Source organism: Tenrec ecaudatus, chromosome 11 (genome assembly GCF_050624435.1).
Source record: "Tenrec ecaudatus isolate mTenEca1 chromosome 11, mTenEca1.hap1, whole genome shotgun sequence".
Classification (NCBI taxonomy): domain Eukaryota; kingdom Metazoa; phylum Chordata; class Mammalia; order Afrosoricida; family Tenrecidae; genus Tenrec; species Tenrec ecaudatus.
Window position 1 is genome coordinate 105,890,909 of NC_134540.1, and position 27,791 is coordinate 105,918,699.

At 46.1% G+C, this 27,791-nt stretch overlaps 1 protein-coding gene across 13 annotated transcripts in view; it reads left to right on the plus strand.

Moving 5' to 3' along the window:
• DOCK9 (dedicator of cytokinesis 9) overlaps window positions 1–27,791 on the plus strand; it is a 330,985-nt gene that overhangs the window by 150,148 nt on the left and 153,046 nt on the right. For all 13 annotated transcript variants that reach the window (XM_075563462.1, XM_075563461.1, XM_075563465.1 and 10 more), the window contains 5 exons: window positions 18,973–19,062; window positions 22,497–22,579; window positions 24,510–24,579; window positions 26,475–26,570; window positions 27,505–27,639. In XM_075563462.1, the coding sequence (XP_075419577.1) occupies window positions 18,973–19,062; window positions 22,497–22,579; window positions 24,510–24,579; window positions 26,475–26,570; window positions 27,505–27,639 (474 nt within the window). The remainder of the gene's footprint in view (window positions 1–18,972; window positions 19,063–22,496; window positions 22,580–24,509; window positions 24,580–26,474; window positions 26,571–27,504; window positions 27,640–27,791) is intronic.

Below are 27,791 nucleotides of genomic sequence, written 5' to 3' on the forward strand. Positions count from 1 at the left end.
CCAATGAAAGAACATGGTAGGTTACATGACCCGTGGCATGGGTAACTCTGGGTGGATTATAGGTAAGGAGAGTTAGGATGAAATAAAGCATGAAATAGTTTGGTAAACTTAAGGCCAAATAGAAGAAATAAATTCTGGATAAAGCTTGGCAGGTGGCTATTTCAAACATCTAATTCTAAGCTGGGAGGAGCCTTGGCGGCATTGTGGGTTAGGAATTGAGCTGCTAAGCTTAAGGTTGGTAGTTCAAACCCACTAGCCACCTCCCAGGAGAAAGGTTGTCTGCTTCCTTAAAGATTTGACCGTTTTTGAAAACCATATATAGAGCGCTGTAAGTAGGAATTGACAGTGGTAGAGGGGTTTTAGTGGGTAATCTAAACTAGAGATGGATTTAGGGGCTCCTTGAAGATACACAAAAAGCCAGGACCTGTGGAAGGCAGAAACTTATCAGCAAAAGGCAACTCAAATGAATAGCCTAACGAATAACCATATCAGAACAAAATTTTGATGACTCTCAAAAGGCCCACGGGGGCTAATAAATGCATGACACGGTAGGAAGCAAGTTGCTGGGTGGGGGGGGGAGAAGCCATCTGATATCTCTCCAGATGAGAAGACATTGTCTCTTTGGTAGTCCTAAGTGATACCACCACTAACCAAGAACAATCCCTGTTTTCAGCTTCCTCGTGCCCACTTAGGATCCCTAGTGATAGAATGGTTATACATTGGGATGCTAACCACAGGGTCAGCAGTTCAAAGCCACCAGCTGCTCCACAAGAGAAAGACAAGGCTTTCTACTCCCAAAAAGGAGTTCACAGGCCCTGATCTACCTTGTCCCATAGGGTTGGTGAGTCGGCATCAACTCTGTCTGTTGCTTGGTATTGGGTCCTGGAGAAACAAAATGCTCTTACCTAGTAGGAAATACAAAGTGGGTGTGTTGTTGTTTTTTGAGAAGAGAGGCCGGCCTGTCTGCTAAAGACCAGTGTGCTGCAGTAGCCACGGGAGCAACTCAGTAGCCAGGCAAGAAGGGGGAGTAAGAAGGACTCCAAGGTGGGAATAAGGTCAAGAAAATTGAACAGGGCTGTTCATGGAAGGTCAGTTGGTGGAGTGTGCATTTCCTTCTCGTGGCACGGAGGTGTCCGAGTGAGTGCTGGCCGATGACTGGCCACTCTGTGGAATCCCAGTGGGAAGGAAGCGGTGGATGCTGCACTGGTTCTTCGTGAGAGAGAGCCACGTTGGGGATGAGCAGGAGGCACAGTCTTTGAGGACCAGTGACCTCACAGAGGGTGACACAGTTGAGGAAGAGGCCCAAGGATGGAAGATTGGAGGACGCTGGAGAAGAGTCTGTGAAGAAAGACAGCTGGAGGGGTCAAAAGAATCCTGCCCCCTCTCCCCGTGCCCTCCCCCTCCCCTGCTCAGGCTTGTGGAATCTTCTCTTATGTGAATTTAAGCTCACGGAATACATCAGAAATATCCATTTGTCTGCTGTGGTTAGTTCCTTGGGAGTCATACTCCCCTTCCTTCAAGAAATCCCTCCAGAAAAATGAAAAGGAATTCTTTGCCTTAGACCCCTGTCTCGTCCTCTGCTTTCATCATTTTCCTGCTTATTCACCAACCAAGCCTCAGAAACCTAAACACAAATCAGCAACAGCAACCCAAAATCTCCAATCCATATTGCCATTGATGCGGTCCTGACTCATGACAGGCGCCCCAACAGGAAACTGCTTCCCCAAACATGGAACTGTCTGATGTGAATAGAACACGGTGGATCAGCTGCCAAAGCATGAACTTGCTCAGCAAGTTGTGGGGAACGCCCTGGGTGAATTTTCGCATCCAGCCTCATTTGGTCCTAAGCCTCTCCAAAGCAAGTCATATATTCTGAAACAAATGTGCCTGCCAGATATTTGGGAGAGTTCCATGCTGTGCTCAAGAGGTTGGAGCTAAGTCCCCGAGTTGTCTAATAGTAATGTTTTAGATTGCACTGCAGACAATCCATTCCATGTACAGACAAAGGCCACTGATGATGTTCCAGCTGATCTCAAAGGGACATGACTACACACACGTGAGGCACCATGAGGTTCAGCTCAGGCCTATAGAGGGAGCAGGATATCTGACGGGGGAGGTCAGAATTGAGATAACTTTACTGCATTAAAGTGGTTGCTGTATCCCAGTGGTTCTCAACCTTCCTCATGCTGCGGCCCTTTCACACAGCTCCTCGGGTGTGGAGACCCCCAACCATAACATTTCTTTTCGTTGTTACTTCGCTGTAATTTTGCTATTATGAATCATAATGTAAGTATCTAATATACAGGATGTATTTTCATTGTTGCAAATTGCCCATAATTAAAGCATAGTGATTAATCACACAAGCCATATGTAATTATATATTGGGACATATTTATTTCTAATTACAAATAGATGAATTTTGTCTTGAAGCATGGTGTAGCATGGGTAACAGTCTTCACGCCGGGTACTCGTAGGTGGGCGTATCTGCATGGGGGCGGACCCGCCTGGAGACCGATAGAGGAGCAGTGTCTTGGTTCCTAAGACCATTGGAAATATGTGTTTTCCTGATGGTCTTAGGCGACCCCCGTGAGAGGGTCATTTGAGCCACAAAGGAGTCATGACCCACAGGTTGAGAACCGTTGCTATATCCCTTTGGCCCAGCCGAGTACAATAAAAATCCAACCTAGGGATGACTGATTTAGTGAGGGAGGTGTGTGAGGCCCTGGGAAGGCAGTCTGAAGCACTCCATCTCACTCAGGCCCTGGGTCCACTCCCTTCCCAGAGCTCCGTGCATCACTCCACCTCCCACCAGTTTGCAGATTAAAGTTGTATTTCTCGGGTAGACATAAAACTCTCCAAAGAAACACTTTGACTGAGTCCATTAAAACCAACTCCAGGAGCGAGCTAAAGCATGGGGGATCCTTTATATGAAGTTAAAGACAAGGGTGGAGTTAATTGCTAAACCAAAGGAAACGCAGACTGAAGCGACCCTCGGAGGCCTGGCAGCCCTCTCTGTCTGGCCTGAGGGGTTGGGTGGTCACTGCCCTCACAAGTGGTCAGGGGGTGAGCTCCTGGCCCTTTCTTTCGCCCTTTAGCCTTCTTCAGCCCCCCGTGACTGCTCGGCTGCAGAGGGCCTCCCCTAGACCCCTAGGAAAGGCCCTCCTGCTCCCACTCTTTCTGCAATCCTGCTGAAGAGACCCTGTTTCTCTACCTCCACATGGAGTTATCTAGTGAGGGGCCGGAGGAGACGGTGCCCTGGGCTCCTAATTGCTTCCTCTTTCAAAGGCTACCTCCCCTCCAGCTCTCTGTGACTTTGGTTCTTGGTCTGAGGGACAGTGCAGATGAGGGGACAGGCCCTGAACCCCCTGAGCCACATGGCTGGCTCCAGGGACAGCCCACCCACTTCTCTGGGCGACTGTCTGTAGTTCCTTGTTGAGATGGTCCCAGGGGAAGGGTGAGGCATTTGGTTCAGCCTTTTGATTAAAGTCCTCTGAAACGCAATATTTTAATCACAAAGCGTACATGTATACTCTCCACCAGAAATTAAGAAGGTGATTGTGGTGTAGTTTATTGCGCATGGTGAAATGATTGCTGAAAATCCTTCTTGCCTTGTGGGTTGAAAGGGTGAGAAAAATAAAGACATGGGTCGGGAAGGAAAAAGGAGGAGCTGATACCAAGGGCTCACGTAGAAAGTAAACGTTTAGAAAATGATGATGGCAACAAATGCACAAATGTGCTTGATGCAATTGATGCATGCAATGTTATAAGAGCCCCCAATAAAATGATTTTTAAAATAAAGAAAAATAAAGACATGGAAACACGCCAGGATGTGTTTATTCATACGCACACCTCAATTTAATTCAGTCTACACAGTGGATTTCTCTCTTTGACCCAATGGTTTCTTTTCAGGGGGGGGGGGCGTGGAAATAATAAAGTGGGTGAGTAGGATTTTAAATGAGAGCAAGAAGAATATTTCTTGTATTTATTTATTTTTCTGGGTACCCCCCCCCCCTTCTTTTCTCACAAAGCAATTGAGAACCTTCAGATGTTCGCTGGCGATGGCTAGAGTTTGGATTCCTTGTTCACAGAACTGGAAGAACTGCGGAGCAGACCTAGGAATTCTCCTCGACTCTTTCTTCTGCGGGTGTAGAAAGTTACAGTGTGCCTGAGACGGCGTGGCTCCTTAGACGCACAGCTCAGAGGAGAACTCTGATGTCCTGGCTCTTCATTCAAACCTCTCCGTTTCGTCCATAGGAAGCTTAATTAAGTGCTTCCCTAGACCGGTGGTCCTGTGGTTTAAAACCTGAGCAGCTCAGTATCAGCACCAGGGGGGTCAAGGTGTAGCAGGCTGGCCAGCACTGATGGAGGGAAGACACAGTCCTGGCGGGGTCAGGGATTCAGTTAGTACAGAGGGATCTCAAGGTCAACCGCAGAAACAAGTCATCAGGGAGAGCAATGGCTGATGAAGAAGAAAAGCCAGGCCCTTGCCATTGAGAGCACTCTGACTCGGGGAGGCCCTAGGTGTGGTACAGGTGAACTACTCCAAAGGGTTTTCTTGACTGTAATCTTTACAGAAGTAGATCTATCCAGGTCTTTTTTCTACGGTGATGTTGGCCGGATTCGAACTGCTAACCTTTGGGTTTTTGTTTTTTAATAGTAGTTTAAAAATAGTTTTATTAGGAGCTCATAAAACTCATATCACACTCCATACATACATCAATTGGGTAAAGCACATCTGTACATTCATTGCCCTCCTCATTCTCAAAACATTGGCTCTCCATCTAAGCCCTAGGCATCAGGTCTTCAGTTTTTCCCCTCCCTCCCCGCTGTCCCCTCCCTCATGAGCCCTTGATAATTTATAAATTATTATTTTGTAATATCTTGCACTGTCTGACGTCTCCCTTCACCCACTTTTCTGTTGTCCGTCCCCCAGGGAGGAGGTCACATGTAGATCCTTGTAATCGGTTTCCTCTTTCCAACCCACTCTCCCTCTATGTTCCCAGTATCGCCAGTCACACTGCTGGTCCTGAAGGGATCATCTGCCCTGGATTCCCTGTGTTTCCAGCTCCTGTCTGTACAAGTGTATATCCTCTGGTCTAGCCAGACTTGCAAGGTAGAATTCGGATCATGATAGTGGGGGGAGGAGGGGAGGAAGCATTTAGGAACTAGAGAAAAGTTGTGATTTTCATTGGTGCTATGTCCCACCATGACTACCTCGTCTCCTCCCCTAGACCCCTCTGTGAGGGGATCTCCAGTGGCTGACAAATGGGCTTTGGGTCTCTACTCTGCACTCCCCCCGTCATTCACTGTGGTAAGATTTTGTGTTCTGATGATGCTTTATACCTGATCCCTTCAACACCTCGTGATCACACAGGCTGGTGTGCTTCTTCCATGTGGACTTTGTTGCTTTTGGGCTAGATGGCAGGTTGTTCACCTTCAAGCCTTTAAGACCCCAGACGCTATACCTTTTGATAGCCAGACACCATCAGCTTTCTTTGTCACATTTGCTTATGCACCCGTTTGTCCTCAGCGATCATATCATGGAGGTGTGCACCCAATGATAGGATTTTTTGTTCTCTGATGCCTGATAACTGATCCCTTCAGAACCTCATGATCACACAGGCTGTGTGCTTCTTCCATGTGGGCTTTGTTGCTTCTGAGCTAGATGGCCACTTGTTTATCTTCAAGCCTTTAAGACCCCAGATGCTATATCTTTTTTTTTTTTACATTTTATTAGGGGCTCATACAACTCTTATCACAATCCATACATATATACACATCAATTGTATAAAGTACATCCGTACATTTTTTGCCCTAATCATTTTCAAAGCATTTGTTCTCCACTTAAGCCCTTTGCATCAGGTCCTCTTTTTTTCCCCCTCCCTCCCCGCTCCCCCCTCCCTCATAAGCCATTGATAATTTATAGATTGTTATTTTGTCATATCTTGCCCTATCCGGAGTCTCCCTTCCCCCCCTTCTCTGCCGTCCATCTCCCAGGGAGGAGGTCACGTGTGGATCCTTGTAATCAGTTGATTACAGATGCTATATCTTTTGATAGCTGGGCACCATCAGCTTTCTTCACTACACTTGCTTACTCATCTGCTTTGTCTTCAGTGGTTGTGTTGGGAAGGTGAGCATCATAGAATGCCAATTTAATAGAAGAAAGGATTCTTGCTTTGAGGGAGTACTTGAGTGGAGGCCCAATGTCCTTCTGCTACCTTAATACTAAACCTATAAATATAGGCACATAGATCTATTTTCGCATCCTCATATATAAATATATTTGCATATGTACATGTCTTTATCTAGACCTCTGTAAATGCCCTTTGCCTCCTAGCTTTTCCTCTATTTCCCTTGACTTTCCTCCTGTCCCACTATCATGCTCCATCCCCACCTGGGTTTCAGCAATCCCTCTTCATTACATCACCCTTGATCATGCCCTACCAGGCCTGCCACACCCACCTCACCACTAATTTGGATGACTACTGTTCCCTTGTCCCTGGGTTTGTTAACACCACTTCCTTTCCCCCCACCTCCCCCTATGCCATGTCTCCCAGGAACTGTCAGTCCTGTTGTTTTCTCCACCAGCTTGTTCATCCAGCCTATCTTATTTAGACAGACCTGCGGAGATAATAACATGCACAAAACCAAGACAGAGCAAAACCAAGCAACAATATACAATAAAACAACAACAAACCACTGACAAAGAGTAAAATAAAACACAACAAGAAAGAAAAGCTTGTAGTTAGTTCAAGAATTGGTTTGTTGGCCTTTCGGAGTGTTTTCCAGTCTAGTCTGTTGGGGTACCACGCCCTGGCCCCAAAGTCTACCTTCACCATTCCTTGGGGACCTTGCCGCTCCATTCCCTTGCTGTTCCACTGCACTCCCCCAGTGCTTGGCCTCGGTGTGGTGGGATCAGGTCTGGTGCAATTCCCACACTGTGTCTCTGGTGCTGTGGGCCGCAGGGCCATGGGTCAATGAGGGGCGTCATGACTCATAGTGGGGCTTGCCATGTGGTCCTCTCTGTGGGCTGGCTGCTCTAATTGGCATCATTGTCCTCAAGGCCTGGTGGGCCAGGATGTGCTCTACTCTCTCCTAGCCCCGCTTCATCTGCTCCCATGTGCTCCAATCAGATATGTCCCTCTCCTGGAGCTGCAGATGCAGTGCCGTCCTTTGAAATAAATTCTTCTGGGGGGAGGGGCAGGTGTCCACTTAGTATTTGGTACTGGGGCCAGCCCCCCAGACCTCTCCACTGGTTCCCTACTTCACGCCGGAATGTTGCATTCACACCTTGGGGCACTGGTCCCTCTTTCCCTGTGGAGATACCAACAATACCCTCCCCTTGGATGGGTTAGCGCCCCATGCCCCCACTACCCATTTCTTCCTTATTTTTATCTTTTTTTTTCTTTTGCCCACCTCCACCCCAGTTGTCTACCATGTGCATCCCTGGATTTGATCTGGTCCCTGCCATACTACACGGTCCTCACCCCAAAAATGTTTGTATACAGTAGCTTTTTCTCTATGCCCCTTTAGCATTAAAAAAAACAAACAAACTCTTACCTCAGCGGCTTCATGTTGTACTTGTCCTTTTGTGCCTGACTTACTTTTCTTAGCATGATTTCTTCCAGTTCGTCCCATGCTGCTATGTGCTTCATATGTTCATCACTGCTTTTTAGCGATGCATAGTACTCCATTGTATGTATGTACCACAGTTTTTAAATCCAATCGTCAGTTGATGGAAATTTGGGTTGCTTCCAACTCCTTGCAATTGTGAACTGTGCCGCAATGAACATTGGAGCATAGATGTCTGGCCTTGGTTTGTTTCTTGCCTCTTCTGGGTATATACCCAGTAGGGGATTGCAGGGTCGTATGGTAACTCGATTTCCATCTGTTTTAGGTATCGCCAGATTGATTTCCATAGTGGTCATACATACTTACAGACTTACCAGCAGCAGTGGATGAGAGTTCCTGTCTCCCCACAGCCCCTCCAACACTTGTTGCTTTCTGATTTATTTGAATTGGGCTACCTTTGAGGGTGTTAGGTACCTCGTTGTTGTTTTAATTTGCAGTTTTCTTATGGCTAAAGATCGGAAACATTTTCTCATATATTTGTTGGCCATTTGGATTTCTGCCCCTGTGGAACTTCTGTTCAAGTCCTTTGCCCACCTCTCAAGTGGGCAGTTAGTTTTTTCTTTTTGGAAGCTAGCAGAGTATTGTAGAATTTAGTAACAAGACCTTTGTCTGATGTGTCATTGCTAAAGATGTTTTCCCAGTCCATGGACTCTCTTATTACTCTCTTGGTGAATTATTTCGATGTACACAGGTGTTTAATTTTCAGTATATCCCATTTGTCAATTTGTGCCTCCTCTGTGTTTGTGTCCTTCCCTATTTCTGATAGCTTATGTATTCCCTGCGCCAAAGTTCCCAATTTGGTCCCAATTTCCTCATTGATGGCCCTAATAGTTTGGGGTTTAACTTCAAGGTCTGTGATCCACCTTGAATTTATTCTTGTGTGTGGAGCGACGTAAGGGTCTTGCTTCATTTTTCTGCAGGTAAAATTTTTTCTGCAGGTTTTTTCCAGTACCACTTGTTACAGAGGGCATCTGCTTCCCATTTGATATTTTTGGGGCCCTTACCAAAGATCAGCTGTGTGTATGCTGATGATTTTATTTCTGGGTTTTCAGTTCTTTTCCATTGGTCTGAATATCTGTCATTGTACCAATACCATGCGGTTTGACAACTGTGGCTGCATAGTATGTGCTAAAGTCAGGTAAAGCCAGCCCTCCCACTGTCTCCTTCTTATTGTGTTCTCTGCTAATTCTGGGCTTCTTCCCTTTCCATATGAAGTTGGTAATCAGTTTTTCCAATTCTTTGAAGAAAGATGAGGGTAATTGTATCGGGATTGTGTTAAACTTTTATAGTGCCTTTGGCAGAACTGACATCTTGACTATATTAAGTCTCCCAATCCACGAGCATGGGATATTCTTCCATTTGTTGAGGTTGCTCTTGGTTTCTTGTAATAGTGTTCTCAAGTTTTCCCCATATAGATCTTTTGTTTTTTCAGTCAAGTGTATCCCTAGATATTTCAATTTGTATTTGGCTATTGTGAAGGGTACCACCTTTTTGATCTCTTCTGTGGTCTTATCTGATCTGTATAACAGTCCGATGGACTTCTGTTTGTTGATCTTGTATCCTGCCACTCTGCCAAACTCCTCTATTGCTTCCAGTACTCCCATTGTGGAACTTTTGGGATTTTCCATATATAAAATCATATCATCTGCAAATAATGATAGTTTCACCTCTTCCTTCCCCAGACGAATACCTTTGATGTCTCTTCTTTGCCTTTTGCTGTTAGCTAAAACTTCCAGCACGATATTAAATAAGAGTGGGGACAAGGGGAATACTTGCCTGGTCCCCTTTTTCAGTGGGATTGTGTTAGTCTTTTCTCCATTGACTACCACTTTGGCTGTTGGTTTTTCATATATAGCTTGTATTGTCTTGAGGAGTTTTCCTTCCATTCCTATCTTCTCAAGTGTCTTAAACAGGAATTGGTGTTGGATATTGTCGAATGCTTTTTCTGCCTCTATCGATATTATCATGCAGTTCTTAAAATTTTTCATGTCAATGTGATGAATAATACTAATGGTCTTTTGTATGTTGAACCACCCCAGCATCCCTGGTATGAATTCCACTTGGACATGGTGAATTATTTGTTTTATATACTTTTGTATTCTGTTGGCTAGTATTTTGTTAAGGTTTTTTTCATCGATGTTCATTAGAGATAGTGGTCTGTAGCTAACCTTTGGGTTAGTGATCAAGCATAAACCCTTGTGTTTCCCGGGAGCCTTTTAAAGAAGAGGGGCAAGAAATGCTAGGGAGTCCCAGGAGTTTGCTTCCAAGTTGTAAGCTTGATACCTGGTATGTTCCTGTAAGGTGGCTAATGTCCTGCCCCCTAAAACCAATGACCACATGCTCCACATTTAGTAGTTTTCTCTCTCTGACTCATTGTCTTAGATGTGAACCCTATTTTGTAGGGAAATATTTCATGATTTATTTGAAATTTGCTTTTCTGAAGTGGCCTTGGAAAGGATTATAAATGTCACTCCCTATATTTTGATCTCTGGTAAAGTCTTCCATTGGGTGGAAAAAGTTTCCTACATACTAATAATCTAGGTATCCGGTGTCTGCATCATCATGTAAGCCCTATAAAGGCAGACCTAACCTCTTTCTTTCTCTAGTAATTGTACATTTTCATTTCCTTATTTTTTAAAAGTTTTGTTCACTTTCTGAGTGTAGAGTATAAGTTCAAGACAATGAAGGATTTCTCTGTGTCAAGGACTACTAGTGTTTAATATAAGTATCTGTACTGACCAGAAATACTGTAGACCTTTTGCAGTAGCTCAAAGAGAGCATTTATTGTTGCTGACATTACCGTTAATGAAGTAAATTGACTGTGTTAGGCTGGGTTCATCCGAGAAGCACAGCCAGTGATGCATACACGTGTGTGTGTGTGTGTGTGTGTGTGTGTGTGTGTGAGTGTGTGTGAATTTATAGTAAGAAAATGGCTCGCACAGGATATACAAGCAGGCAAGTTCAAGTCTGGGCAGGCTCCAACTCTGTGGGTCAAATGTTAGGCTGGAGGTTTCCCTGGAGTTGTGAAGCTGTTGAGACTGATGAACCCAAAATTGCCAGAAAGGTTGCAGGCTAGTGGCTGTAGTCGTGAATGAAACCAAGGTAAAGCGAACAGATGGCAGACTGATGATGGCTCCCGGGATGGTCATTCCACATGGCGGTCTGTTGGCGCAATTCCAAAAAGCTAGAGGTTGATAAGCCAGTTGAAGGATGCAGTCAAAGGAAAAAGCAAGAAACCTTTCCCACTCATTCCCTGCCCTTGAGTCGATTCTGACGTATAGTGAGCTGCTAGGACCAAGTAGAACTGCTCCTGTGGATTTCCAAGAATGAAAATATTTATGGGAGTAGAAAGCCTCATCTTTCTCTCATGGAACAGCTGGTTATTTTGAACTACCAACCTTCTGGTTAGCAGCCCACTGCATAAACCAGTATACTATGAAGGATCCTTGGTTTCCACTTATTTGGAAGAAAGTCACACTCCCAAAGAAATTTCTCTTCAATTGTTTGCATTAGGGCTGTGACTTGCATTCTGCCCGAATCTTCTTACAACTGATGGATGGGCTGTGATGGGCAGCACTGTGTTAGGGCAGGTCACTGGGGATTACTAGGCATTTTAATTGCCAAACCACTGAGAATTCTGGCCCAGCCAAATGAACACAAGCATAAACGATACCATTCAAGTAATATAACCGTCTTAGCAGTCCTGGTGGCACTGTGGTTATAGTGATTTGGTGCCAACCTACAGGTCAGCAATTCAAACCCACCATCCGTTCCACAGGAGAATCATGTTTAAAGTGAGCAATACATGTCTGAAATGATGCATATCCATAATCAGTCACTTCAGGGTGTTTGTTTTTAAGTATTGTGTGCTGTGTTACCTCTCCTCAAGGTAGTCTGTAATAATAGCTTTGTTTGGATTTAATTTTCAAGTCCGTATCATCATTCATGGTGTGAGAAATGTACAGTTTTATGAATAGGAAGGAAATAATGTATTGTGAGCATAGGTGTAGCCCTATTCTCTGACTGTCCACCTCGATGCTGATTTTTATAAAGCGATACAGACCCTTCTCTAGCAGGAATATGATTTTACCTTATTGAAAAGAGGAAAACAATATCAGCCCTATTTCTTAAGAAACAGTCCTTGTTGAGAAAGGCTTTAGTGTCTATTGAGGCTAAAGCTCTTGGTATTGATTTGGACTCTATTATTAACCAGATAAACAGAACTACAGAAATTTAATGTGAATTGGTTTGGCATAGAGTAGGCTAATAGTAGAATGTGACTTTTAATACATGAGATTTATGGAGACATTAAAATAGAACATTTACTTACGTGATAGTCTTCCATTGTCATTTTTCTTTAGTGGACCAGAGAACTTTTTCGAATGAAAGAGAAAAAAATTATAGGCAGGTAATAAATGGTCAGTGATAGGTTTCTATTTTTTGTCTCTCCTGATTTTTTATTTATTCACTTTTAAAATATTTATTGAATTCTTAGCACAGATGTAAAATTAGAAAGAGCTGTCTCCTGGGCCTCAAAGGAACTCACAGTCTGGTCCGGGAAGAAGAGAATGTGATCTTGAAAGATAGTTTGGGATGATGGAGTCAGAGTGGAGAGCTGACTAGCTCTTAGGCAGGCTCCTGCGTGTGCGTGTGCGTGTATGGGAGAGGGAAGTAACCACCTTGGGGCAGGCAGAGCAGTGCAAGGTTTATAAGGTATCCAGGATTGGATTTCAGTTTTGAAGTTCAGAGACTGGATTTGACCAACCTGACAGAACTGTTGGTGCAGCCCTGGATGTGACTTTGAGTAGCCAACTTCGCAAGAGAACAAACGGGACCCCCATCTTGTTAATGCACATTGAGACAACCAGATCAGAATGGACTCCGTGGCTGTGCCTGCCTTGTGTGTCCTATTGTTTTCAGCCATCCTTGAATTGGTCCAGGACAGAAGAAACAAAAAGAGCCATCACCTTCACTGGCGGCGGCTCAGATGATTGTAATCCATATGGATTTCATTGTCTGTTTTTCCAAAGTACAGCTCCAGGCCTTTCCTAATCCAGCTTTATCCAGGCGCTCCGCTGAAACCTCCACGCTTGGGATCAGTCATTGCCCTCTCCTCCAGTGGTGCCTGTGGAGGGCGGACATAGTTCCCAGTGGGCCTCAGAGGGAGGGTCTCAGCTTTTCTTTTAAATCAGTGGTTCTAAAGCTTCCTAAGGCCGCAGCCCTTTAATATAGTTCCTCATGTTGTGGTGACACCCCCCCCCATCATAAACTTATTTTCATTGCTACTTTATAACTATAATTTTGCTACTGTTATGAATCGGGGGACCCCTGTATAAGGGTCGTTTGACTCCCCAAAGGGGTCACGACCCACAGGTTGAGAACCTCTGTTTTAAATGGTGCTAAAGATACGGACATCACTTTCCCAGCAATGCAAGCCCCATCCCTTCACTTGGCCCTTTCTTTTCCCAGAGAGCTAAAACCCTTGATTAAACTGTGTTTGCTAATAGAATTTAATTGTAGTTTTATTCAGGATTAAAGGAATTCCTCCCGTACCCCCTTTTCATTTGGCAAAGAGCTAATCCTACTGTGTCCTGATTGTGCTCTTTTAAGTCCCAAGAGTAAGCTTCCCTCCAAGTTCCAATTCCTCTTGTACCAAATGCAACTTGTACTGAGGCTCGACAGTTCGGCTTGGACATCTTTCTCTTGATGTTCTCTTCACCTCTGTGTCGGACTTAGATGCCCCTACTCTCTCCTCCCCGGCATCCTTTGTTTATGACGCTATGATGCTCTGTCTCCTCATCTGCCCCTCCAGCCAGACTACACAGTCTATGGGAACATCACTACGTTTTAGTAAGCCTTGCATCTTCAGGGGCCAACTCAGCAACTCAGAGAAAGCAGGGACCCAGGGAGGATTTGAATGAATGGATCGATAAGGTGAAATGAACACTGAGCCCGTAATGATCAATAGTTTGCTGTTAAGATCTGACAGAGTTTCCCTCTTACTCGATCCCCCTAATTGCATTGACGGTGGACCCCAGGTTGCTGCTTGGCGCATCCCTAATCTAACGCTGCATTTTAGGGAGCATTTGAACTCCGTCTGCATGCAGATAGCCTTTTCTTTCGTGCTTTTCATTGGGAGCTGTTCCCAGTCTCTCGCAGTCTTGTTTCACTATCTGCTGCTGAGTAACAAACCACCCAAAGCCTGTGGCAAACTGAGGGACTCGTGAGAATGGAATACAGCCGACTCCTCTGTGCTCCTTATTATATGATGGCTTGGGGGAGACCCTCACAGTTGTGAGATATAAATAAGCTTTACTATTTGTTGTCGTGTCTGAACACAGTTCCTCCAATAACTCCCCATAAAGGAGCAGTCGTAAAGGGGCGGCCAAAAAGGATGGATCCTTCCTGGAGCCATTAGGTTCTGTAGTCAACTCACCGTCAAATGTAGCAAATTCTGGTTTGACCTTTCTTGCTGCTACTGATCAGCGATGACTACCCCGGGGGAGGGCTCAGGGGTGTTCAAGGTCAACTAGCACTAGGTCAAGATAGGGACTCCCTCCTTGCTTGATTATTATGTTACCCACCTATGATATTACCCATTGACTATGTGATATCTTTGATGTATGACACGTGTGCCTTTTGAAAGGTCTGTAAGCTCTCTTTTATATGCCCAATGAAAAATACATCCACTCTCTTGGTCCTGACGTGGGATGAGGAGCTCCTGTGCCCCCATGTCTGTCTGTCTGTCTTTAATATTTTCCATAATTGCAAAGTTGCTTCTAGGTGTTGGAGACCCACGTATCCCCCAAAAGTTTAGTTAAGGCAGTAAGTGATTATTTTTCACAGTCCTGAAATGTGGCCAAGACCTAGTGGACTGGTTCTGCTTTATGTGGTGCCTGCAGAGGCTGGAATGTCCAAGATGGTTCGTTCATCACGGCCTTAGCTGGGCCAGCTGATGGGCCAACGTTCTCTCTCTCTGGCCTCTCCTGTGGATAAATTGGAAATGTTCACAGCATGGTGGTCTCGGGCAGTAGACAGCCTTACATGGTGGAGGAAAGGGAAGCTGCCCTTGCTCTTAAAGGCCAGATTTGGAGCTGGAACAACAGGATGGCCCCTCCATTTGACTGGTCAAAGCCAGCCAGAGCCCACACGGGAGGGGAAAGTGCCTGCATCCTTCAGCATCCACATACAGTGAGGGATTGCACCCGTCACTGGGTTACCTGAAAGAACTGACGCTATGTCATTTAAGAAATACACATGGAAACACGGTGGGGTTTTGTTTTTCAATAAATAATTTTATTTACAGCTCTTATAACAATCCAGACATTAATTGCATCATACTCATTTGTATATTTGTTGCCATCATCATTTTCCAAACATTTTCTTTTTGCTTGAGCCCTTGATATTAGCTCCTCCTTTTTCCCTCCCTCCTCCATCCTCCTAGCCTCATGGACCCCTAGTAGATCATAAGTTATTATTGTTTTCATATCTTACACTGTCTACTGTCGCCCCTCGCCCATGTTTCTATCGTTCGTACCCCTTAAACGTGATCTGTACTAAAGAAGCCTGTGTAGGTGGCTGGTGTTAGAGAAATGCATTGCTTGTTGGGATGAAGTCTTGTGGGGTGAAAGGCTCTGTCTGGTCAGGGAAGACTGCTCTGTTAAAACCAGGCTTAGATATTGATCAGCATTGCCTAGTGTGTAAACCCACGTTAAGGTGAGAAACAATAGGCTACCTGGTCTGTTGAAATGTAAGTCTCTCTGTAATGAGGAAAGCCGTTTTCTTTATGAAGTGAGAGTAGAATGGCACTTGGATTCCTGAGAATCAAAAAGATCCATTTCCTATGAGTGCGCTCATCTCAGAAAGGGTGTTTGGGGGTCACCGTGTTATAGCTTCTTGGGTTGGCCAGTCCACTGTGAAAATTCTGTAAACAATTTTCTTTCTAATAGTGGGAAAATACACTGGAAATGACCCTATCCCTCTTATTTCTTGACCTGAACCACTGTATGAATGTTTTAAGAGTATAATCATTAGCTTCAAAAGACCTAACTAAATCAAGATAAACAACTGCCATGGACTCAATGCCAACTCACAGGACAGGGTAGAACTGCCCCTGTGAGTTTCGGAGACTGTAACTGTTAACGGGAGTAGAAAGGAACAGTTGGTGGTATTGAACTTCTGGCCTTGTGGAGCACGGCCCAGCACGTAACCTCCTGCAAGTGAGGCTACAGGATGTGTCCGTCATGGAAGCACACAGGCGGTCTTCAAGACTTCCTCTCTGCTGGTGTCCTACCTGATTCGTAACTCTGTCTTCAGTTACTTACTGTGAGACTTGGTAGTTTGTAACATAGATAGTGCCTCTGGTGGCAGTTCGTGAGAAGAGATGCATGATGAAGGGGATCAGCCGTCGTTTAGGATGAGACCCTGGCTGTTCCTGTTGCTGACTGCGTGGTGCTGTCCGGAGGTGTCTCCAAGGAGAGCTCCGCTGGAGGAGCTGCTTCCCCAAACTCAGCCCCTGAAAAGCTTGGGGACCCAGGTGTCCTCTGACATCATGGGATCTCCGTGACTTAGAGTCAGCTTGTCAGCAATTGTTCTTTTCGTCTGTTCAGGACACGACAAATAAAACCAAGACTCAGAGTTTTGAAAATCCCTCTGGAGCCTGAATGGATTTATAATTTACTGGCAACGGACTTCACTGCAGAATAGTTCGTTCCTTCCCTTTCTTTTTGTCCTTCCTTCAGAATAAGGGAAGCTAATTCTAAAAATGAGGAGACCTGGTAGTATAGTGCTTATGCATTGGGTTGCTAACTGCAAGGTCAGCAGTTCAAAACCACCAGTCATTCCAACGCAGGAAGACAGGGCTGTCTTCTTCTTCTTTTTGGCTTGCTACTTCTGTAAAGATTGCAGTCTTGGGAAGTCACAGGGGCCAGCTCTACCCTGCTGTATAGGGTTGCTATGAGTTGCCATCAACTCAAAGGCTGTGAGTTAATCTAAAAATAGGATTTAAGATTACTTTCTTTTTGTTTTTATTTTTAATCATTTTATTGGGGGCTCGTACACCACTTATCACAATCCATCCATCCATCCATCCATCCATCCATCCATTGTGTCAAGCACATTTGAACATTTGTTGCCATCATCATTCTCAAAACATTTGCTCTCTACTTGAGCCCTTGGTATCAGCTCATTTTTTCCCTCCCTCCCTACCACATGAACCCTTGATAATTTATAAATCATTATTATTTTTTCATGTCTTACACTGCCCGATGTCTCCCTTCACCCACTTTTCTGTTGTCCGTCCCCCACAGAGTGGGCTATATGTAGATCCTTGTGATCAGTTCCCCCTTTCTCCCCCACCTCCTCCTTCCCCTCCTGGTATCACCACTCTCATTATTGGTCCTCAGGGGTTTATCTGTCCTGGATTCCCTGTGTTTCCAGCTCTTATCTGTATCTTATCTGTAACAGTGTACATGCTCTGATCTAGCCGGATCATGATAGTGGGGGGGGGGGAAGGAAGCATTAAAGAACTAGAGGAAAATTGTATGTTTTATTGGTGTGTTGTACTGCACCCTGACTGGCTTGACTCCTCCCTGCGACCCTTCTGTAAGGGAATGTCCAGTTGCCTACAGGTGGGCTTTGGGTCTCCACTCCGTACTCCCCCTCATTCACAATGATATGATCTTTTTTGTTCTTTGATGCCTGATACCTGATCTCATCCATTGACAACTCGTGATCACACAGGCTGGTGTGCTTTTTCCATGTGGGCTTTGTTGCTTCTTGGCCAGATACCCACTTGTTTATTAAGATCCTTTCAAAGATACACATAGTACAGTAAGGTCAACATAAATGTTGGTGAAGCAGATACAACCGGGAGCAAGCTGGACAGGAGCTAAAATTGTTCTACATACACTGGTAGCTGTGGTGTTCTCCTTTTGCTGGGGGCCAGGGATCACAGAACTGACTCAAGGCTTCCTCCAACCCGAGGAAGAGAAAAAGGAGCCAGAACTGATGCTGTGAGATCACAACTTAGTTCATCAGCCAGGAAGAGGCGACAGGACAGGCTCTGTTCGCACAATGTTTTCATGTGTGCTGTTTTTAAATTACTGTCATCTGTTACTTATATCCAAGAACTATAGACGCATGGGAGAAAAAAAAATCTAGGATGTGGGTTACTTGGTGGACTACTAACTGCAAGATCAGCAGTTCGAGCCCACCAGCTACTTTGTGGGAGAAACATGAGGGTTTTGGCTTCCGGAAAGATTACCACCCTAGAAGCCCCCAGAGGCAGTTAGTGCGCCTCTGTACCAGGAGTTAGAATGACTAAATAGCAGTCAGGGGTTTTGTTTGTTTTAGTTTCCTTGGAATCTTACTAGAACTCCCCCAAACCTACTTGCTACCCTGATTCTTATATTGAGATCCGTATATTCACAGCACCTTCTCTGGTGATGCAGTGGGTCACGCACTTCCATGCCAACTGCAAGGTCGGGAGTTCACACCTGCCTGCCACTCCACAGGAGAAAGATGAGGCCGTCTGCCCCCTGAAAGATTTACCGTCTCAGAAACCACCAGGAACAGTTGTGCCCTGCTCCATAGCGTGTCGATGAGTCGGAATTGACTTGCTGGACGTGAATTCTGAGCCCTCCTGTGCTGCCCTCCAGCATCTCTCTGATGCTGCTCTTTCTGTCGGGGCCTCCAAGCTGGTCCCCACTTGCAGCGACTCCATGTGTGCAGAACAGAATTGCTCCCCGGGTTTTTCAGAGTTGTGACCTTTCAGAAGTCGATGATCTTCTGAGGTACCTTCCCTGACGTGTGTTTGAACTGCTAACCTTCTGACAGGAACGTGTTTTCACTGCTCGAGGAGCCGCTGAAGCATCAGCATGGTAGCCACAGCAGCACGGTCCAGTGTCCCTAGTGCCTATAGATTGGCAGTTAGTTCATCGATGGACTCAGCATAGCATCATTTACTGTAAAGGCCCCTGAGAGTCTGGGGCCCTGTTCTTGGGCCATAAGAATTTGGCAGTGAAAAGACTGTGTGTGAAGGGCAACATAGTAAGACCTGCCCACGCCCCCCGGGAGAAGGAGGGCAGTTAGGGCCTGTGGTAGGGGTCTCTCGTCCTGGCGGGGGGGAGCAGGAAAAATTCCCTTTCATTCAAGAGAAGCAAACGACATCCATTCGTCTGCAAGGTGTCTGGACTTTGGAGGACCAGGTGGGCGGGGCACCGGAGGCAGTGACAAGTGAAGACCTGGGTGTGGGACCCAGCTGCTGCCCTTTCCGCCCTCTGCACCTGGACTCGTTGGCGCATCACTTAAGCGGGCTGTTCCCTGTGTTTGTGCTCACAGACCGCGGTTCTCAGACGGCAGGGTCGCTACGTCCGCTCCACGGTTCCCGCCAGCGCAGAGCAGGACGCGCAGAGCTTGTTTGTCACCGAGGTAAGTTCTCCTCTCCTGCACTAATTTCCATGTGGTTTTATGGGCGTGCTTCTGTGCCCCCCACCCCCTGCCCCTTTTCCTGCAATGTTAACTATTACTTTTAAGGAAAGGTTAAAGAAGGAATGGCATTTTTATGATGGAAGAACATTTTCAGAGTTGGAAACTTGGCCCGACCTGTCAGCTGGTGGTTTCTAACTGCCGAGCTAGTGGTGACCAGCCTAATAATGCGTAACCACTACACCACCAGGGTTCCCAAGATGATTTGAATGCATATGAAATGCCAAAACTAGAACCAAATAAAAGTCACTGCCCTTCCAGTCGGTTTTGCCTCATAACAACCATACAGGACAGGGCAGAACTGCCCCTGTGGGTCTTCTGAGACTGTTTAACGCTTTACAGGAGCAGAACGCCTCATCTTTTCCCCTCAGCGCAGCTGGTCGATTTGAACCGCCAACCTTGAGGTTAGCAGCCCAATGCGTAGCTGACTATGCCACCAGGACTCTTAGGAAATAGCAAGATGATAGTACGAGTTTGACTACATTCCTTATCATTGTATAATTGATTACACGAACATGCAGATAATAATAGTAATTTCATTGAGGAGGGAAGCAAAATTAAGAAATTATTGCATTTAGATTGCTTGCTTTTGTAATTCATTTGTTTTTTCCTCCAGGTGTTTTTAGGTAGAGTGACTAATTAGGAGCTTTGGTTTTGTTTATTGGAAATGAATGGATCCATAACCCAATTGTTAAGTAGATATTTAAATGATAACTACTCCCACCAATACATTTGCCCACTAAATGAAGCTATGCTTTTATACCTGAAGTGCCACTTGGCAGTATTTCATTTCTGGTGAGCTATTTGAAGAGATTTGTATGCCCTTTTGAGGAGTGTATTTTTCTCATTCTTCCCCAACATAGTTCCCTGCCTTACCCCCTCTGCCAATATATTACTGAAATTAATTCCAAACAGCCCAAGAAAACTTCATGTAGTCATACATGCTTATTTTAATGCAGAGGATTGAAAATTTTGTCACATGGGCAGTCTGGCCTACAGCCTCTTTTTTAACCAAAGTGTAGCACCCCAAGTCCACTTGCTCACATGTTGCTTAAAGTTTCTTTTCCAGAAACATTGTCACCTTCGAAGCTGAACATATTCACTATTGTTGCCTTTACAGGGAGAGGGAAGTGGGGAATGCTGGTCTTTTAAAACCAGACATCAGAATTAATACTCAATTCTCTCAATTGATTTGGGGGAAGGGGGGAGGCTGAAGGCTCATGCTGTGCCAAGTTGTTTGTTCACTTAGGTTGAGCAATAGCTGATTCATCCTCCTGCATCTGGAACTGGCATAACTGAACCCCCCTGGGGATCTCCCTCTTGGGTGGAGTGAACTAGTACTTCCTCTCCATCCTCTGGACCAGGGGAGATTGGCCTCCTGGCTGAAAAAAACAAGTTTATAAACGTTCAGAGTAACTGCAAAAACTTTGGCACCTTCCCGGTTTGAAAGGTTCATGTTAGAATCAGTCAGTCCCACCCTGTCTCCTTGGAGACCCCGTTTTCTGGGTACTGATTTCTGTTTGAGCCCATGGTCTCCTAGACCCTCTGTAGCCCTCCAGAGCCTCCTGTCTTTCTATGGGAGCCTGCCCCCTGTCAACAATAGCTTATAACCGAATGGTGTGTGTGTGTGTGTGTGTGTGTGTGTGTGTGTGTGTTTTAAATGTTCAACTATTACAGCTGTGTTTCCCGCCCATTTTGCCTACTAAAAATCTGGGTGCTCTACTGCTCCATTCATGAATGTATTCATGACCCACAAGGTGATGCTTCTCTGATTTAATTGAGCAAGTACCTTTTCTTGCTAAGAAGGGCTTTAAGGGCCTGCAGGAGACTTTGGAGCTCCAACAAGCAGTGAGTTGTAGAGCATGATGGAAAACCACCATGGGCTCCTGGCCTCCCGGCTGGTCACTGGAGCACTGGGATGCATCATCTGACCTCGCTGAGCTGTGCTGATGGACCTAAAGGCAGTGTGGGCAATGCAAGCCGTGGAGAAACCTGAGACTCTATTGGTTTGGGAATGTAATCTAAAGTGATAGTATCTGATCTAAAGGTCCAATGCTCGGAAAAACTTAAACTGATCACCATGCCCACTGGCTCTGAGTTCATTTCAACTCACAAGTGACCCTGTAGGGCGGAGTAGAACTGCTCCATTGGATGTCCAAGGTGACATGTCCCTTTGGGAGCAGACAGCCTCATCTTTCTCCCTAGGAGCAGCTGATGGGTTCAAATCACCACCCCCTGCTGAGTAGCTTAATGCTTAACCCCTGCGCATCCAGGGATTCTCAACATTAAAAGGGCCTTTGCAAAAAGAGAATGTGGGTGCAAATATCAGTAACTAGGTAGGAAATAAGTGGGGGAAAATCAGTTCCCATATCTGATCCTGTTTTTAATCCTTCTGTGCTATTCATTCACCTTTCGGAATGATACTATGAAAACATGCACTGCCTCCCCTTCACACCCTCCTTGTAAGGAAAGTTCCTAGCATAGGCCTCGCACAGCATGAGCCCTTGCTATAGTTGCTGCTGTTTTCCAGAGTTTGGGGGTGGAGGAAAGTCAGAAGGCCTTTCAGTCTGTGCTCTGAACTGAAGGCTGGCAATGTAAACAATAAGGTGAGGGAGGCAGAGAAATGGGTTCATGACATTAATTACAGGAAATATCAAATAAATTAGGTAAGGCTTTAAGTACATTTATCTACATGTGTATTGATTTATTTTTTTCCTACTACACTGATAGTCAAGATCTGACGAAACAGAGAATCCTTTAAATTCCGGTGATATTAGACGAATCCCCTTTACCTGTTGCTCTTGACTCCTTTGTATTTGAAGAGCCGAGGAAGGATCCTTCTGGATACACGAGGGAAAGACCCTGTGCTAGCTCATTGAACTGCTCCTGTATTGAGATCCTTTCGCTGCGTCTGTCGAGTGCGTGCCATGAATAGAACCCTTCGTCACCCATGGCGGCGGTCATGGGAAAGCCACAGTGTCTTCGTGAAATAGCGTCTGAACCGTTCCTCATCATACACGCACGCACGCTGGGGCTTAAGAATAGAAGGATAACTGCTGAAGGTAAAAGCTCAATGAACGGTCAGCTGCTAATACTAACGTTGTCACATAAGTAACCCAGGGCAGGCGAGTCGATCCCGACTCATAGCAGCCCCGTCGGCCCGAGGAGGACCGGCCCGTCGGGTTTCTGAAGCTGTGCGTCTTACTGAGAGCAGACTGCCAAGTCTTCCTCCTGTGGAGAGGCTGGGCCCCTCAACTGCACCTCCGTGCTCCTCCCACCGCACCACCATTGTCGAAGCCACCGTGTCAATCATTTTCTTTCTTTCTCTTTTTCACTTATCCTTCTTCTTTTTTTATTATCTCCCTCCACCCTAATAGTGCATCAAAACGTATAACTCTGACTGGCACCTTGTGAATTATAAATATGAAGATTACTCAGGAGAGTTTCGGCAGCTTCCAAAGTGAGTAAATGTCAGCCCTTACAACATGGGCGTCTGAATGCACAGGATCCTCTGTACTGAAATGTGCAGGGAGGTCTGTGACTTCGTATGCAGTCTAATTAGAGGAGCTACTTCTAGGTGCTTGCTGTGGATGGGATCATTGTTGTTGATAGGGTTCCTGGCTATCGGGATCAGACCTTGTGCTCTGCCATTAGCAGGGGGTGACAAACACATAGACAGTGTTCTTTGTACCCACCAATAAGATACAAGCAGGTGACATTTCTTCAGGGAGAGAAGTAAAGGGAATGAAATGTGTATGGAACTGTGTTGAGATCTCTGTGTGACCTAAAAGGAATTTTTTAAAGAGACTTTTAAAAAAACATGTTATGCTGACTAAATTTTATCTTCAAACGAACAAACAAAAAAGGAAATCAAGGCACAGATATTTCCCCAGGTGAATCCCTTTGTCCCTTGAATGATAGATTGAGCCCTTCCTAAGAATATACCAAAAGCAAACGTGCACGGATCAGTTAGTGGTAATTCAAGTGAACCAGAGGGAGGTCTCGCCTGGAGAGGCGCTCTTGATAAAATTGCACATCCTTAAATGGTGAAGTTAGAAAACTTAAGTATAATTGGCTATGAAATTTGAAAGCAGGCATATGATGATAAAAAAGGAGACATCACGAACGACAATTGTACTAGAGAACCAATTAAACGATTTTCCTCTGTGTTGGTTGCGCCTGTGACTGTGGGGGGCCTTCCTTGATCTTCCTCTCAGTGGACCTAGCTGTTTTCCCTGTCCCGGTGCCCCCACCTCTCCTTCAGAGTGTTCAGCCAGCCTCCCACGTGTCTTCTTTGAAAACCTCGGTAGGAAATACTCCCTCCTAGCATCATCTTCTCCAGATGGTGTAGCTCTTTGGTTCTGTATCAGCACTCAGTTGGGGATTCCCAAATCCTTCCCGTTTGGTGGGAAGGAGCCATCTGCATTGATCATCGTGTTTGTGCTACCCTCATGGCTGAGCGGTGACCTCGCTTGTGAGACCCACGGGGCTGAGTGTGGGCTGGGCCAGAGAGGGGGACTGCGAGAATGGTTAGCGTCCAGCCCCTGTCCAGCCCCTTTCGCCTTGATCTCTGTATACTTCTTTCTTCGTGCTCTAAGTGGTCTTAATAGTAGCTGCAGCCATCAGAGGATCCAGTAAGATAACGCACGCAAAGTACACAGCACAGTGCCCCCCAAGCTTAACTGTTTAATACAGTGGTTCTCAACCTTCCTCATGCGGCAACCCTGTCATACAGTTCCTCATGTGGTGGTGACCCCCCAACCATAACATAGTTTTCGTTGCTACTTCATACCTGTCATTTTGCTACTGTTATGAATCGGGGACCCCTGTGAAAGTGTCATTCAACCCCCAAAGAGGTCACGACCCACAGGTTGAGAACCACATAAATAAACGCTGGCTGCTGTTGTTACTATGAAGATCTTGCTGTTATTGTCCTGCCAGTATCAGTTAGACCATCGGTCCCCACACTTACCTGGCCCGTATTTAACTCCCACAGAGCTCATTGGAGCTCTTTAACTCAAGGTTCTAGGCCCAGTCACAGCCACCTTGGAAAGCAATGGTATATGGAGCAGTGGTTCTCAACCTTCCTAATGTTGCCACCCTCTTGAACAGTCCTCATGTTGTGGTGACCCCCCAACCATATAATTATTTTCATTGCTACTTCATAGCTGTCATTTTGCTACTGTTATGAATCAGGCAACCCCTGTGAAAGGGTGATTTGGCCCCCAAAGGGGTCACGACCCACAGGTTGAGAACCCCTGCTATAAAGTGTTTTCGCTTTGGGCGGGTCAACTTTGGGTTTATTAGATGCCAATTCCTCTGATGGATGGAGGAAAGCATCTTCACGGTGTAAGTAATTATAATACGTGGTTTCTTTCTTCTTTCTAAAGCAAAATGGCCAAGTTGGATAAACTTCCAGCCCACGTCTACGAAGTTGATGAGGAAGTCGACAAAGATGAGGTGCGGTGATTGTTTGCTATTGTTTATCTTTTCCCTTTGGATTAAAAATCATGATTTATAGACTTTAGAAGATAAATGCAAAGTGGCTGACCTTTAGCCGAAATAGGAATTGGAATGTGTTTTTAAAACAAGTGAAGAACTTTTTTATTTTTAAGTGTTGTTTGATCCATTGAAATAAGGTCCGTGTTCCAACTTCACTGCTTAGCAGTTCATGTTCATTTGGTTCTGTTTATTTGTTCTGAGAACAATTTCAAAGACTTGGATCAGATGTGGCTACATTGTTAAAATACATCAAGATAACTTCAACCTTAAGCGTAGGTTGTTTTTCAACAGGATATCTTGCCGTAAACAGGCAGCCAGTGGATTTTTCATGGCTGAAGTTTCGTCAGTGATCTCTGGGACAGAGACAGTCTTACCTTGATAACAAGCCCACCCCCTAAACCGAACACACCACGTGACTAAGAGTAGAACTGCACCAGAGAGTTTCCAAGGCTCTCAGTCTTTGTGGAAGCAGGCTACCCCCTCTTTCTCCCATGAAGTTGGTACTGGGTTTGAACTGCCAACCTTCTGGTTATCAGCCAGGCACGTAACCACTGTGCCACTAGGGCCCCTACTGTTAGTACAATGATTATGGCTAGAGAAGTTATATAAAGGGTGTTGAGGTAGATCTACTGAGGAAGGGAAATCTAATAAAAAAATTAATACTACCCATCGATGTATTTCTCAATTTCAATATCGGGTACCCCATTATGAGTTAAGCACCCCCCTTTAAAATTGCCAGCTGAGCCATCGCACCACGGAATTCACGCACTTCAGCAGTGTGCATGGTAACAAATTCTCCCAGATAAAGTAATTCTGGGAAGACCGAGTGGTCATGTAAATTTAATGACTCGAGATTGCGCCCTGGGCCAGAGCTAATAGCAACAGGAAGACCAGTGGCAACAGTAGACACGGAGGTGTACGATAATCTGTAAACCCCTAGGCAGGGAGCAGATTTCTACTATTGCCAGAATGAGAGTAACGCCAATACCGTCCCCAGCATTAATATTGACGTGGTCCCCCAAAACACAGCCTCTCTTAAGCCTTTCTGAGATTGCTTACCAAAAGGAAGATGGCGAGGAGCAGGCATTCTGACAGGCATGCGCGGAGTTGCTTGGTGTGATGTGTTCTCCTGGCACCTGTTGCCGTGTAGACCAGGTATGGTTTGAAAGGGCCAGGCAGTGCTAGGGAGTCGCTGTGGTGTGTGTGGATGGGGAGGAGGCGAGGGAGCGCGGGCTAGGCTGTGGTGCTAGCGGGCTTGTTAGTGTGTGCCCATACTTCATCTGCCCACATCGCTGCAGCTCCCCTCTGAAACCCGTCCTCACACCTTGGGCCCCACCTGAAGAGGTGCGTTTCCTCACCCCTCCAGCGGCCCTGTCTTCACTCTTGGCACTTCCTCCATTGCTGTCTGCATTCGCTCCCAGCCCCATCCCTCCCTCTACCCCTCTCCTCCTTTTGCCCCATCGTGTTCTCTCCACTTTTTGTAGTTCTTCACGTTTCCTTCCTGTCTTTTTTCACCGTCCCCCCAACCAAGCCCTGGACGTTTCCCAGGAATTTGCTTTGTCCTCGCAACTGGAGAGGAGTGCGCTTTGGAAACATTTTTGTCTGAGACCAGCCCGGACCTCGTGGGTGAGCGAGCCGGCAGGCGCTTTCCGTGGCTCATCCAACACTGCAGCCCTTTCCCTGGACCGGACCTTCCCTTTGCCCGCCAAGTGCACCTGGGAGTGACTTGTGGGCCGCTTCGGCCAGAGGACAGGGCAGCCTGACCGAGTGGGGGCCTCCGTGACCACAGGCCCAGCCCAGGGCCAGAGGTGACCAGGGACGTTGATGGCGGTGCCGTTGCCCTTCTCTCCTAGGATGCTGCCTCTCTCGGGTCGCAGAAAGGTGGGATCACCAGGCACGGGTGGCTGTACAAAGGCAACATGAACAGCGCCATCAGCGTGACCATGCGGGTAAGGGGCGCGGCCACCTCGCTTCCTGGGGGGGGAGGGGGAGGTCCTTCTCACTGAGGCCGTGAGGCACATGCCCCAGCTGAGCCAGGGTGCTGCTCGGGACCCAAACCACGTGGCCTAGCCTGCTTGGGATCACGCCCCCTGGGACCGAGCCCTGCACTCCCTTCTCCTCCTTAGCCCCGGCCTCTGGCTTAGAGAGACCCCTGGGCTGCGGGGAGCATGCCGTCCCTGCTGGATGGACTCAGCAGAGAGCGGGCTGCCTTACACCCAAGAACCCAAGAACTTCTCCGGAGGTGTTCTGTGATGAAGTCTAGTGAGGCCAAATTGAAGGACTGAAGAAAATGGGTTAAATTCGAAGAGGATGGAAGAGAGAAAGAGTTAAAAGAAAAAAAGTCCCAGTAGTGGAAAAGCCACTCAGCAGAGAAGTGGGCTCAGAGGAAGGGCAGGATGAACATGGAGAAGGGAGGCGACGGCCAGGCGGTGGGAGGAGAATTTGGGAGATGCAAATTGAATCCGTGGAAGTGCTGACGGGCATAATCCCGATGCTGGAAAATCACTCAGCATCCTGAGGCAGAAAATAGTTTCTCTTCTGTGTGAACAAGCAACCCTGGGGATTTTAGAAAGTTTCCATCCTTCTCTGGTGCATCCCAGATTGGATGGTTATGTAAAACCCCATGTTCTGCGGCTTATGAGACTGGCCCACGATGTGAAGTGAGGGGCCTTCTCAGAAATGGCGTGTGGTTAGACTATAAGGTGCACTGGAGAGCCTGCACGGCCAGGTACCTGGAGGATGGGCTAGAACGAGCTTCTCTCTGGAGAGAATGGAAACTGGTTTTGTCTGTGTGTGCAGTTGTCAGTTGTTGCCAAGAAAGACGGTGATTCTTTTCATTTGGAAAGAATAATAGTGTGTGTTTGTGTGTGTGTTTTCCTTCAGTCATTTAAGAGACGCTTTTTCCACCTGATTCAACTGGGTGACGGATCCTATAATTTGAATTTTTATAAAGATGAAAAGATCTCCAAAGAACCGAAAGGATCGATATTTCTGGATTCCTGCATGGGTGTGGTTCAGGTAAGTCGCCATGGGTTGTATGTTTTCTTCTCTGGGAAGGAACCTTTTAAGGATAAGCAGATAGAGGCAAATCTTCAGAAAGGTCACTATCGGGTGCGATATTGTGGGGGATGCGTTAGCTCACTTTAAAATGAGCAAAGACTTGTCTTCCA